Source organism: Prinia subflava, chromosome 8 (assembly GCF_021018805.1).
Source record: "Prinia subflava isolate CZ2003 ecotype Zambia chromosome 8, Cam_Psub_1.2, whole genome shotgun sequence".
Taxonomy (NCBI): Eukaryota; Metazoa; Chordata; class Aves; order Passeriformes; family Cisticolidae; genus Prinia; species Prinia subflava.
This window is the reverse complement of record NC_086254.1, coordinates 6,423,112-6,434,768: the sequence shown is the minus strand read 5'-3', so window position 1 is coordinate 6,434,768 and position 11,657 is coordinate 6,423,112. Positions and strand designations below refer to the sequence as shown.

Sequence of the window (11,657 nt, the reverse complement as noted above, 5' to 3'; positions counted from 1 at the left end):
TGTGTGTGTGTGTGTGTGTGTGTGTGTGCCCCGCTCGGCCCCGTGCCCAGCCCCGGTTGTCGCGCCCGGTGCGTGCGGCTGTGCCGGGAGAGGGCAGGTGCAGCCCGGGGCGGGGGTACCGGGGGATACGGCAGGAGAGGGGGACCGGGGAGGGTACTGGGAGTGCCTGCATACCGGGAGGGGTCCAGGGGGATATCGAGGCGTACCGCAGGAGTAGCGGAGGGATCCCGGCGGGTACCGGAGGAGAAACACATCAGGGGATACCTGGGGGTGGGAGGTACTTGGGGGAGATATCCGGGGATGCCGGGGAATGGATATCGGGGGTTACCGGGAGAAGATATCGGGGAGTACCGGTGAGAGAGAGCGGGGAGCACCGTGGGATTCCAGGGGAAGATATGGGGGGATACCGGAGGGGATATCGGGAGTATCCCAGGGGGTCGCGGGAAGAGATATCGGGGTACCCTGGGGGAAGATTCCGGGGTGAGACACCGGGGGGATCCCGCGGGGATATGGGGGGGTCCCATGAGGGGGTCCCGTGAGGGGCGTGGGGGGGGGCGCGAACCGGCACGTGCCCCAGCGGCAGCGGCGCGCGCGGCCATTGGCTGAGGCGGCGGCCAATCAGCGGGCCCGCCTGTTTTGCCTCGGAGGGCGGATAAAAAGCCCGGGTGGGACCGCGGCGGAGCGGAGCGGGCGCGGCACCGGCGCCGAGGGGGGCACGGCAGCGGCACCGGCGCTGAGGTGGGCACAGCACCGGCCGTGAGCGCGGCACCAGCGGTGAGCGCGGCACGGCACCGGCCATGCCGGGGGGGCCGCCGTGGGGCTGCCGGAGCGGCGTGGGGCTTGCACGGGAGAGGGGCAGTGGGGAGGGGTGGGGGGGCATCGGGAGATTCACGCGTGGGAATGGCAGGCGGCGGAGGGAGAGGGGATGGAGAGGGGAGCGTGGGTGGGGGGCTGGATGGCGGGGAGGGAGGGGGATGCTGCGGGGCTGTTTGGGGGTGTGGGGTGCAGCGGAGGGGGGTGTGGGGAGTGCGCTGTGCTGGGGGACACTGGGGGCGGCTGGCAGCGGGGACAGCGGGCTGTAGCTCGTGTCGCAGAGAGATGGCTGGGCTGGGCAAGGATTAGGGGGCTGCGGGTGCAGGGATGAGGAAGAGGAGGAGGTGATGGAGGAAATGCGTTGTGGGCTGTGCAGGGCAGCGGGCCTGCGCTGTGGGTGGGGGGGTTGGAGGGGCTGCAGGCTGCCTTGCGGGGCAGGGGGCTCTGACCCGGCTTCTGTGGCTGGAAGGGAGCCCTGCCCTCCAGGCACCGCTGCAGGGAGCTGGGTCAGAGCCCCGTCCCGCCAAAGCACCCGGTGCTGGGGTCTCTCCATTAAGGGAAGCTGTCCTGGCTGGGTGTGTGGGCAGCTGCTTTCCCCACGACGCAGGCTGAGGTGTGCCTGGGCTGGGAAAAGCCCCAGCTTGGCTCAGAGGGCCACTTCTGTACCTTGTGCTCCCCAGGGTTGCCCTTTGGACAGGTGTGTTCCCAAATTTGGTCCCTCCCGTGGGCCCCGGGGACAAGTGGAGCTGGACACAGTTAATGCAGCTCCAGCATCTGGGGCAGCCTGGAGATGTCACTGAGCTGTGGTGTCTCCCAGCTGGTTGGTAGGACAGGCAGCAAAAAGTGTTTCTTGGTGAGCCATTGGTGGTATAAACTGCATTTATAGAACCCTCGTGCACCTTCCAGAGCAGGTCTGTGCTTTTGCATGGGGCAGAGCAGACCTGGTGGGTCTCCGAAGCCACCTCTGGGGATGTGGGGCTGTGTCCCCCACTGGCTGATGGCAGTGGGGACATCAGGCTGCTGGCTGCAGCGTTTATCCCCCCAGTGCCTCACCACTGAGCTGCCCGCCGCGTGCAGGGGCAGTGGGCTCCAGGCAGTGCCTGTTTGCTGCATTTTCATACCTGTTGCTCAGGAAGTGGAACAGAGTCCTTGAGCAGGGCCCTGTGTCGCTCGGAGTGAGCACCCCAGGGGCTCTTCCAAGGGCACCTGTGCCTCCCCCATCCCTCCAGGTCACTTGGCAAGCCGGCACCTGTGAGAACCAGTTCTGCACCCAAGCGCCTGGCGCTCAGCAGGCAGCTCTGCCTGGCTGTTAGCGCAGAGATCCCTTAAACCACGGTGGGGGTTTTCCATGCTTTTTGAGCTGTGTGGACTCACTGGGTGTTGCTCCCTGCAGGTTGAGGCTCTGAAGGAGGAGGCCACCCCCCCAGGCAGCCATGGCCCCCACGCTGGCCACGGCGCACCGGCGGCGCTGGTGGATGGCGTTCACGGCCATCATCGAGAACCTGCTCTTCTCCGCCGTCTTGCTGGGCTGGGGGTCCCTGCTCATCATGCTGAAGGCAGAAGGGTTTTATTCCTACCTGTGCTACGGGTTAGGTAAGGATGCTCCTGGTTTTTTGTGCTGCTGGGGTTTGCTGGTGTGGGTCCCTGCTCTAGGGTGGTGTGGAGCTGGTTGGAGGAGGGCTGAGCTCCACATCCAGGAGAGGAGGAAAGGATTTGTGATCCTTCCTAAAACCAGTGGTGTCCTTGTGATGGTGCAGTGTTCCTGTAGGCGCTGTTGCTTTGCAGGGTGATTGGAAAAAAGAGCTTTAATGATGGGGTAGAGCCTTTCTGGGTGGCCTGTTCTGCTTGGCCACGAGTTCTTCCTCCGCAAGGGAAGGCTGGATGGGTTCTGGAGGATGATGATTTGTGGGGAGGGTGTCCTGAGTTTATAAAATGAGCTTTTTCCTTAGAGAAAACAAGGAGCATGGGTGGCAATAATATCAGGGCAGTCCAGTGCTGCTGTTGAGGAGAATTTGTGGAATTACATACTACTGATCATTCCTGTCTTTCTTCAAGCACCCAGGATGTGCTCAAACCAGGCTGTGTTTCTGTGAGGTCTTGAGATTTACCTTCTGTCCCTGGTGCAGACCCAGCCTGGAAGGAGTGAGATAATTTGTGGTGTGGGAATGGTAATCCTGGGAACACAGCCTGGAGGTGGACATCTATCCCCAGGCTGGGCATGGAGAGAACTGTGCATCCCACAGTGTGTTTGGGTGGTCAGTGGGGTTAAAAGGAGCCCCAGGGTAAAGGTGTGCTGTGGCTTTGGAATGCTGCTGTGGTGACTGAGGGTTTGCATGTGCTCAGAGAAGGGAAGGGCAGAGTGAAGAGAGGCAGTCTGGGCTCTGTCCAGAGATATGTGATGGAGACTGAGACTGGATCAGCCCATTTGGGACTGGTGGAGGAAGAAGTTTGTGAAAAGAGTTGGAAATCAGTGCTTGGACTCTCAGTGAGTAATGGCTGAGAACAGTGGGGAAAACTGAGGTGTGGGGAAACAAAGTCCAGACAAAGGAACCTGTGAATAGCTGTGATGATACTTTGGGTTCTGCTCATTCATCAGTTGCTTGTTATCTCCCGTGCTTTGTGTACCAGGGCCTGGGTTGCTGCACCTGGCAAACATACACGTGTTTGAGTCTTTTATCAGCTGCAGTTTGGCAGCTCCATCTCCATCCTGTGCTCCCAAACGTGTCACTCGGGTCCCCAGAGCATTCCTGTGTTTGAGGGAGACTCCCAGTGCCTGCAGACCTTGCAGGACTTCTGTTCAAGGCTGCTGTATTCTCTCCACATCATGGAGACTTTGTCACAGGGCTGTGTAAGAGCTCACATTAAACCCATCAGGTGGAGGCTTTCTGCCACCCAGATAAAGCACACAGCAGCTGATAAGCAAATGCTGACTGTCTCTGTGAGCAGGCATTTGCTTGTCTGCTTCCTGAGATGTGTTCTGCTGACAAGACCTTCACTTGGGGCCCATCTGTGTTCCTTGCCTTGACTGCTTTCAGTTTGTCCCGAATCAGTGAGGTTCACCTCGGTTTCTCACTCCTGTTTGCCAATCTGTGGCTCATCTGGCTTTCCCCACGGGAGCACCCATGCCCACAGACCACAGGGAAGATGCAAATGTTAGGACTGCTGTGAAATTGTTGCCCTGGGGGCAACTGCTCCCTCCCAGTGGCCAACCTGTGCCCTGAGGCAAGAAAGCTTAATGCTTGAAGAAATTTGTGTATTCAAATGTTCTCATTGTCCTCAAATATCTGGCCATCACTTCTGAACTTGTGATGGCTTGTGATGAATGTGGGGACATTCACCCATGCTGACTCACTTGTCCTTACTGTAAGAGTTTTGTGGGGAAGACTCTTGGCTCCAAGTGTGTGGAGGCTCTCAATGACCAGCCCCAAACTGAGTTTTGCCTTTGCTGGCATTAGGGTGACCCAGTGGTTGCCTTTTTCAGTGTAACCTATTGAATCCTGCAGCCAACTTGGCTGAAAGGCTGGTGCAAACAAACCATGACTAGTAGCCTTTGGGCACTTGTTGTTCCTAATGCTGCTGTGGGCATGTAAGTATTGCAGAGGAAAAAAAAAAAAAGAATAGAATTTTCCTAATGAGCCAAAGGTTCTTGGCAGGGCTTTCGGTTTGTCAGCAAAAGCTCTTGCACTTTGTGATGCTTTCCAATGAGAGGCAAAACTAGACCTTGTCCCTTCTGCGGGCTCTTCTCTGAAGGTGCTGCAGTTCATGAAGGACTCCTTGGCTCCCTGATGAATCCCTCACTTTCCTTGCTTGCCCTTGGCTTCTCATGTTGGATTTTACTCAGCCATTGTACAAATGTGGGGTCCAATGGACTCTTAACTCAGTAACATGAGAGTGGAGATGGACACCTGGGGAAAAAAAAGTCCTAAATAGCAAAATATTTTTAGAGCAGTTGTGCAACAGGGCTGGAGTGGGGGGTTGTACCCGTTGGGCCACCTCCTGAGAGGTATGTTTGAAATTTGCTGACAAGGAGCCTGGTAGTAGCACTTTGTTCCCATTTTAATTTTACTACACTACTACTTGGCCTTTAACCAACTGAAGCAGCATCTTTTATTCGGTGCAAGTGCTGACTCCACAGTCTTTATCACAGTTCTGGGCCTTATCAGCTCATGGGGAATTTGATCAGTCCAGGGCCTTGCCTTGCTATGATGTTTCTGGGATTGGGAAGCTGAACGCTTGGGTCTGAAACATGCTTTAAAAAAAAAGTCCTGAACTTGATAATCTGCTCAGAAAGAGCAGAGATAAGGGGCACAGAGGGCTTTCCTCTAAGACAGGGCTGCAGAATACCAAAGGGATGATAAGCTAATTCACTTACATCGAGTTAACGAGCCCTGACGTGGTCATAGGAGGAGGTGCTGCCTTACAGCTCTTTTCCCTTATTTATCTGAGCTCTGGGTGGAGAACTTGCAGTCTGAAGGTCCTTCACAATCTGGGGAGATACCACAACTACGACTTGAGGCAGGGCTGCACGTGTGAGGCTGTAAACAGGAAAAGAATGAAGGTGGTAAATATTCGATTTGTACAGGAAACACACTGTGCTGATCAGCAGCTGTCGTGGGAAGGTGCTGGCTGAGAACTGCTGCAAAATGAAACCACAGCTGGGGAGAGGAGGGGAGTGGATCTGAGACTGTGCCTTGGTCATATGAAGCTTTCAGGCACCCAGAGAGAGGGTCCTGCAAGGGCAGGGAAACCCGAATAAATTGCTTTTGCAGTGGTACAAAGCAAGAACATCTCCTCCCAGTTCCCAGAAGTATGACACCATCCTGAAAAGAGAAAACATGTTCTTATGTGGGCAGACTGCAGAATCAGTTGTTTGCACATGTCTTTCAGTGTGCTATTTTTTTAACCAATACTCCCAGTTCTTTGCCCTTCATTTCTGTCCTTTTTTTCCTCTTTTTTTTGTCTTCTTGAAAAAAAGAGAGGAGGAAAATAAGGGTGTGCAGGCTGTGACAGAGCTATTGTCAGGGTGGCTGGGGGTGTCTTGCCTGTTTGACTCAGTCTGATCCCTGACATAAGATGAAAAGAAAGCTGCTCTCTGCCATCTGAGATGGCAGTCACTCCTGGAAAAGCCAGACTCATTCCTCTGGAAATGTGGTGTGTGTGGGCCTGGGATTTGAAGAGGTCGGTAAAGAGCAGTTAGTGATTGACCCTTGTATGGAACCTGCAGCACTTAATTTGTGAAAAAGGATGGCTTTGAGTGTTCCAGCCTGAACAAATCCCAGCGATGATCTTGACATAAATGATTACCCAGACAGCCTTCTCCTCCACCTAAGCTGTCATTCTTTAAATAGCAACTTGAACTACTAATTGGGCAGTAGAAATCCTGCTGCTTGTGTGGGGAGTGCTGTAAAAATAGGTAACAATGTTCTTGTAATTGCTGGTAAAGACTTGTAGCTTCTGCCGGCTTGTCAGCGAGGCAGCAGTGAGTGAGCACAGCCTCGGTGCTGCTGCCTTGCCTGGGTGTCACACCTCGTGTGCTGCACGCAGGTGGACTTGGCAAGAGGATTTGGGGAGGGCACCACCGTGGGCACAGAGCCAGCCCTTCCCCAGAGCAGTTTTCCAGATGGAGCCAGGCACGTAGGAGATTTTCCCGGGCGTGTGGCATGCGCTGATCTGGAACGGGATCTGAGCTGGGATTGAGGGGAAGTTGCTGTTTTGCTGTAACCAGGTGCATTAGGTAGGTGAGTAGTTAGGCAGGTTCTCTGCCCATTAAACCCCTCCTAGCTGCATGTCCTGTGCTGCCACTCGCTGTCCTGTGCCAACGAGCTGCTGGCACCCAAATCTGTGCTCATGGATGAGATGGCTCTTGGCTGGACCTTGTGCCTGCTGCACGCACCTGCAGCCCCTCCAAAATGTTCTATTTATGGAGGTGGCTCAAAGGATCAGGGGATGTCAGGGTGCCAAGGGCTGCTGGAATCATTTCCATTACGCCTCAGTGGGTCTTCTCCTGTTGCTCAGGGGCTGCTTCTATTTTCACAAACAATTTGTATTTCCACATAGCGCTGTTGCCTGGCCCCTCCTTGGAGCTGGCACCGAGCAGCTGTAAACAAGGTGGTTGGTGCAGGCAGGGAGTGAAGTTTGGTGTCTCATTCCCAGCTTTCCAGTGTCCAGAGAGGGGCAAATTTCCTTGCTGTTTCTGAGCTGTGTCCTCGTCACCTCATGCACATGGGAGGGCCAGCAGGTGTGTGCTGTGCGAGCTCCTTGGGGACACGCAGCAGCTGAGCACGTCAAACCATGAACAGGAATTTGTATTCTCCGGCTTTCAAGGCTGAGTGTTGCTGTTTGGAGATCTCTTTGTGGGGAGGGTTACCCAGGCTCTAACACGTGCAGCCAGAAGTTACAAGGTCACTGCACTGTTCGTGTCCCTCCACCCTCCTTCCACTCATCAGCTGGGCCATCTCTGGAGAGTGCTGACACAGGGAAACTGCTACTACTTTGTCAACTCCCCCCCTCCTCTCCTTGTTTTCCCGAGTTTCACCTCTCACCCACATCTGTTTCCTATGAATTTATCTTTGTGGAGAGCCCAAAAGCCTTGATGCTGTGGGTGAAAACTGCAGAGAGCCTCCCAAAGTCTGTCCAGGACTGATTTCCAAGGATGTGGCTCGGGTGCCTCAGGCTGCAGTGCTGCCCTCCCTGCAGAGGAGATGCTGCTGGTGGCACATGTGACATTTTGGGGATATTTGTTGCTTGCTCTGGCTATCCATGTCTAACAGGACAAGAGAAAGGGCAGATTAAGTTATCAATCAGGAACACATGGCAGTGGAAAGGAACATAGGCAGTTTGAAATCATCTTAGCAAAGATGCTGGTGGGAGCAATGGGGAGAAATTCCCCTGCCTTCCCTGAAGTGCTGGGAGGGGACAGAGGCAGCTCCAAGGCCTCAGATATCAGTGCCTGAATTCCTGCTGATACCTGATGGCAGGAAGGTGGAGCAGGGTTTGTTTGCAGTGGACACAAAGCTGGGAGGGTGGTTTAGGGCAGCTGGGAGAGCCAGGGTGAAACCAGTAACTGTGGAGGGGTTGAGGCTTTGGCAGAAGGGAAGGAGGTGCAAAGTGGGGCTGTGTTACCTCCAGAGATAACACAGAGGATCTCCCCCACAGCCACAGCAAGCAGTGAATGGGAAGCCACTTACACATGAGGGTTTCCTGCTAATTAACTAAACCAACCAGGGCTCGCTGGGAATCTCCAGCCTCCCTTCATGCTGGTGGTTATGTCGGTGACTTCTCTCTCTGTTCCTCCTTTAGTATTGAACTTTGTCAGATCAATTATTAAATATGAAGGAGAGTGTTTTATATCACTGGCTTGCAGCAGCAAGAGAGCAAGTGCTTTGTCATAGCAGCAAAGGTTCCAGATGAGTGCTGGGGAGGAGGAGAGCTGGAGTGCACTGGAGCTGTGGGTGAATGGGAGTCTGAAGGCACACAACTCACTCGAGGAGCTGTGAGCAGCCTTGGAATAGGCATGTAACAGGAGAGTTGACATGAGGCAGTAAAAGGGAACTTCTTTCCTTTTTTTTCTTTTTTTTTTTTTTTTTTAACTGGCCTGTTTCTGTCTCGGTTACACAACGTGGGCTCTGTTCAGCGTGGGAGTTTGCATGCAGAGTTCCTCATGTAAGGGCAAGACCAGAAAGCTGGGGATATAATTGATCTGTGTGACCTAAACCCATTTTGAAAGAATAGAAAATGCTAATTACGGGGCAGGAGTTAAAGATGCATCAGTCCTTGAAAAAAAACAGAGAAGGCAGGTGAGCTGCCAGGCCCCCTGGGAACAGGATAGTTAAATCCAGGAAGGATTTTTTAGAGCCAGGGCAGTCCAAGCAGGGTGGCTACTGCAAAGCCATTCTTCATCCTGATGCCTGCAGTGAGGGTAGGAAGCTTTTCATTTGAGCAGGCTGTTGCTCAGTGCCAGGCCTTGTCAGCCTGGTGTCTGGAACCAAAATAACTGATTTGGCTGTAGCTGTCGTTAGTTTTGTTAGGGAAAAGATCTCTGAGAACATGACAGCTGTAGATTAGGAGGACCTTATTTTTGTATCCCTTCGGGTTTAGCTGGGTTTAGTCTCCTGTAATTGCCAAGCCCTTGCTGTATAGTTGTTTTAATAAATGAATAAATCTCCATCCTTAGGTTTTTATCCTGCTGCTGCATGGGATACCTGGGTGTTTTCTCCTGCTCAAAGCAGAGCTCATCAGGTTTCCCTCATCCTTCTGCTCTCTGCTTCTCCATTTCTCACTGATTAGAATAAAAACTGGACTGTGGAGGGTGTGTGCCCCTTCCCACCTTCCTGCTTCAAGCCTCATCCTGACACACTGTCCTCTCTCACCCCATGTAGAGACCACCACCAACAGCTCTGAGCTCGACAACAGCACAGCTGTAGAGCACAAATGGCCTTCCTGCAACGCCCAGGATGAAATGCTGAACTTGGCCTTCACCATCGGCTCCTTCCTGCTCAGTGCCATCACGCTGCCCCTGGGAATTGTCATGGACAAGTACGGCCCCCGCAAGCTGCGCCTGCTGGGCAGGTGGGTGTGCAGGGCTCCAGGGGTGTGCAGGGCTTCATTCCCACCCTGCCTGGGTGCTCTGGGGTCTCTGCAGCCTTGGGAAGAGTGTGAGGGCTGGGGCTGGGATCTGCACAGGACAGCAGAGCAGCCCTGGGGTGATTTCAGCCAGCACAGTGGATTGCTCCATAAGGGAAGGGCCTGGAACTCCATGTCCACACTTCAGCTCTCCAGTGCTGCTCTGTGATCCCTGTCCAGATGGAGCCTGGAGGAAGAGCGGAGTCATTTGTGAGTCAGGGAGGGTAGCTTTCTCCTTGGGCTGGGAGCTATGTCCTGAGAGGCACAAAACCAAGATGTTACATCATTGTTTGCAGGCTGGGGAGTTAACTCAGGGATAAACATGTCCTGTTGCCTTTCCCAGGGCCCTTCTCTTCCATGTGGTGTGTGTTGCTTTCTGCCTCAAACAGCGAGGTTGTCAACTGCTTCTGTCATGGATTAGTGACTAGTGACTCATGGATTAGGGATTAGTGACTTTTGGGATCAATGGACCCCAGCACTGTTTTAACTGTCACAATTTTAATGCAGTGAACTTGATTAGAAACCAAACTGGCCTGTGGGCAGAGTGGGAAAAACAGGCCAAGTCTCTGAGTCAGACCCTACCAGAGAAGAGTTGAGTGCAGGGGCTCAGGACAAAGGCTGCTGCTGCTGCCTTTGGTCACCCTGAAGTGAGGGCTGGGAAAACTCTGTGCTGGAAAACCAGTGGGAATTTGGGTCCAGACAGAGATATGTCAGTGCTGGGAGGAAAGCTTCCTGCCCCAGCCCTTGTCTGTAATACTTGTTTGCCACTGATGCTTGGGTATTTCCCTGGATTTTTCTTTCCAAATCACCAGCTTCCTTCCCTCTTACAGCAATTGCCCTGTGAGGCGCTGAGGAGGGGGAAGCAGCTGTAATTTACTGTGGGTAAGGCTGTTTGTGAGACTCTCATGGTTCTGGTTCCCCTTGCAGTGCCTGCTTTGCCGTGTCCTGCGTGCTGATCGCGTACGGCGCCAGTAACCCAGACTGTAAGTTGGCATCTTTCTGCTGAGCTGGGAGCATTTCAGGGCTGTGGCTTGGGGTTTTTGGGGAAGCAAAGTTCAAACTGTCAGCCCTCCCCAGTGCTGTACTGGGGTCTTGCTGGGGACACAAGCCAAGCAATCTGCCAGCCTGAGGGAGCCTGGCTCTGGGAAGGGCTGGTGTTTCACAACACCAAGTGGAGAGTGTAGCAAGGGCCAAACGTCTGAGATACCCAGGTCTCTTAATTTTGTGTTTGGGCAGGGCCAGGTCCTGTAAAGGAGCAATTCCAAATGAGTTCATGGCTTCTTCAGGGTTGGGAAATGGGTAATAGCTCACAATGTGTAATTTGCTTTTTTTGCCAGAGGTAGATGGAGCTTGCTCCTCAAGAGCAGATAGTGAGATGACACTTTGGATTGTTTGTTCAAGTAAATCTTTCTTCTGAGACCCATCAGACAAGCTGCATCAGCAAGTCTGATCATTAGAGAAAAGGAACCCTTGCATCCCATCCTGAACTCTGTCTGAAGGAGAGCCCTGTCCCTGCCAGTCTGTGTGGCTGGGGACATGGGTGCTGGATCAGGAGCAGCGTGACGTGTCCTGAGGGTGTTGATCCACTGAGGTTTTCACATGTCAGGACCAAAGCCCTCAGGGCTCTGTCTCCTTTTCCTCTGCACCCCAGTGGGAGCTGAGGGCAGGTTTTTTATTGTTGCAGCTCTGTCTGTGCTGATATTCATTGCCCTGGCTCTGAATGGCTTTGGTGGGATGTGCATGACCTTCACATCGCTCACGGTAAGTGAAGAGTTACTACCTGACTATTTTATCCTTCACTGTGGCTGTGAGCAGGGCTGGCAGGCAAGAACAGAGTGGATCTTCTGCCTGTGGCTTGAATAGCACGTGTTTGTGTTTGGTACAAAGGGTCAGTCACCCTTGGGAGCGAGTCCTTGGTTGTTATTCTAAAGCTTGTTTTCCCCAATCCTTTTTTTTTCACCTGCCCTTTGTATCTCAGGTGAAGGTGGGGAGAAAAAAGGAAGTGTTTTTGTCTAGGGCTCATAATGTGCCTGTACATGCAGTGCTCAGCTACTTGGCACAGGCTGGACGTGTGTTTGCACTGGATTTAGCATTGACATAGTGCAGGAGGAATCAGCAGGGCACAAACCTTTGCAGCTGGGTATGACCAGCTTTCTGCAAGCACACTCTGCATCTCACCCTGGGAACATGGTTCTTCTTGATCACAAACGGTTTTGCTTTTC

At 53.5% G+C, this 11,657-nt stretch overlaps 1 protein-coding gene across 2 annotated transcripts in view; it reads left to right on the top strand.

Annotated features, from left to right (window-relative positions):
* The first annotated feature begins 628 nt into the window (after positions 1-628).
* The window catches only part of SLC43A2 (solute carrier family 43 member 2), a 31,634-nt gene continuing 20,605 nt past the window's right edge, over positions 629-11,657 (top strand). Inside the window, exons 1-5 of one of the 2 annotated variants that reach the window (XM_063402582.1) lie at positions 629-774; positions 2,207-2,406; positions 9,192-9,381; positions 10,363-10,418; positions 11,120-11,196. In XM_063402582.1, the coding sequence (XP_063258652.1) occupies positions 2,247-2,406; positions 9,192-9,381; positions 10,363-10,418; positions 11,120-11,196 (483 nt within the window). In that variant the 5' untranslated portion in view covers positions 629-774; positions 2,207-2,246. Of the gene's footprint in view, positions 775-2,206; positions 2,407-6,437; positions 6,548-9,191; positions 9,382-10,362; positions 10,419-11,119; positions 11,197-11,657 lie in introns of those variants that run through there. The other variant, XM_063402583.1, reaches the window with a different exon arrangement.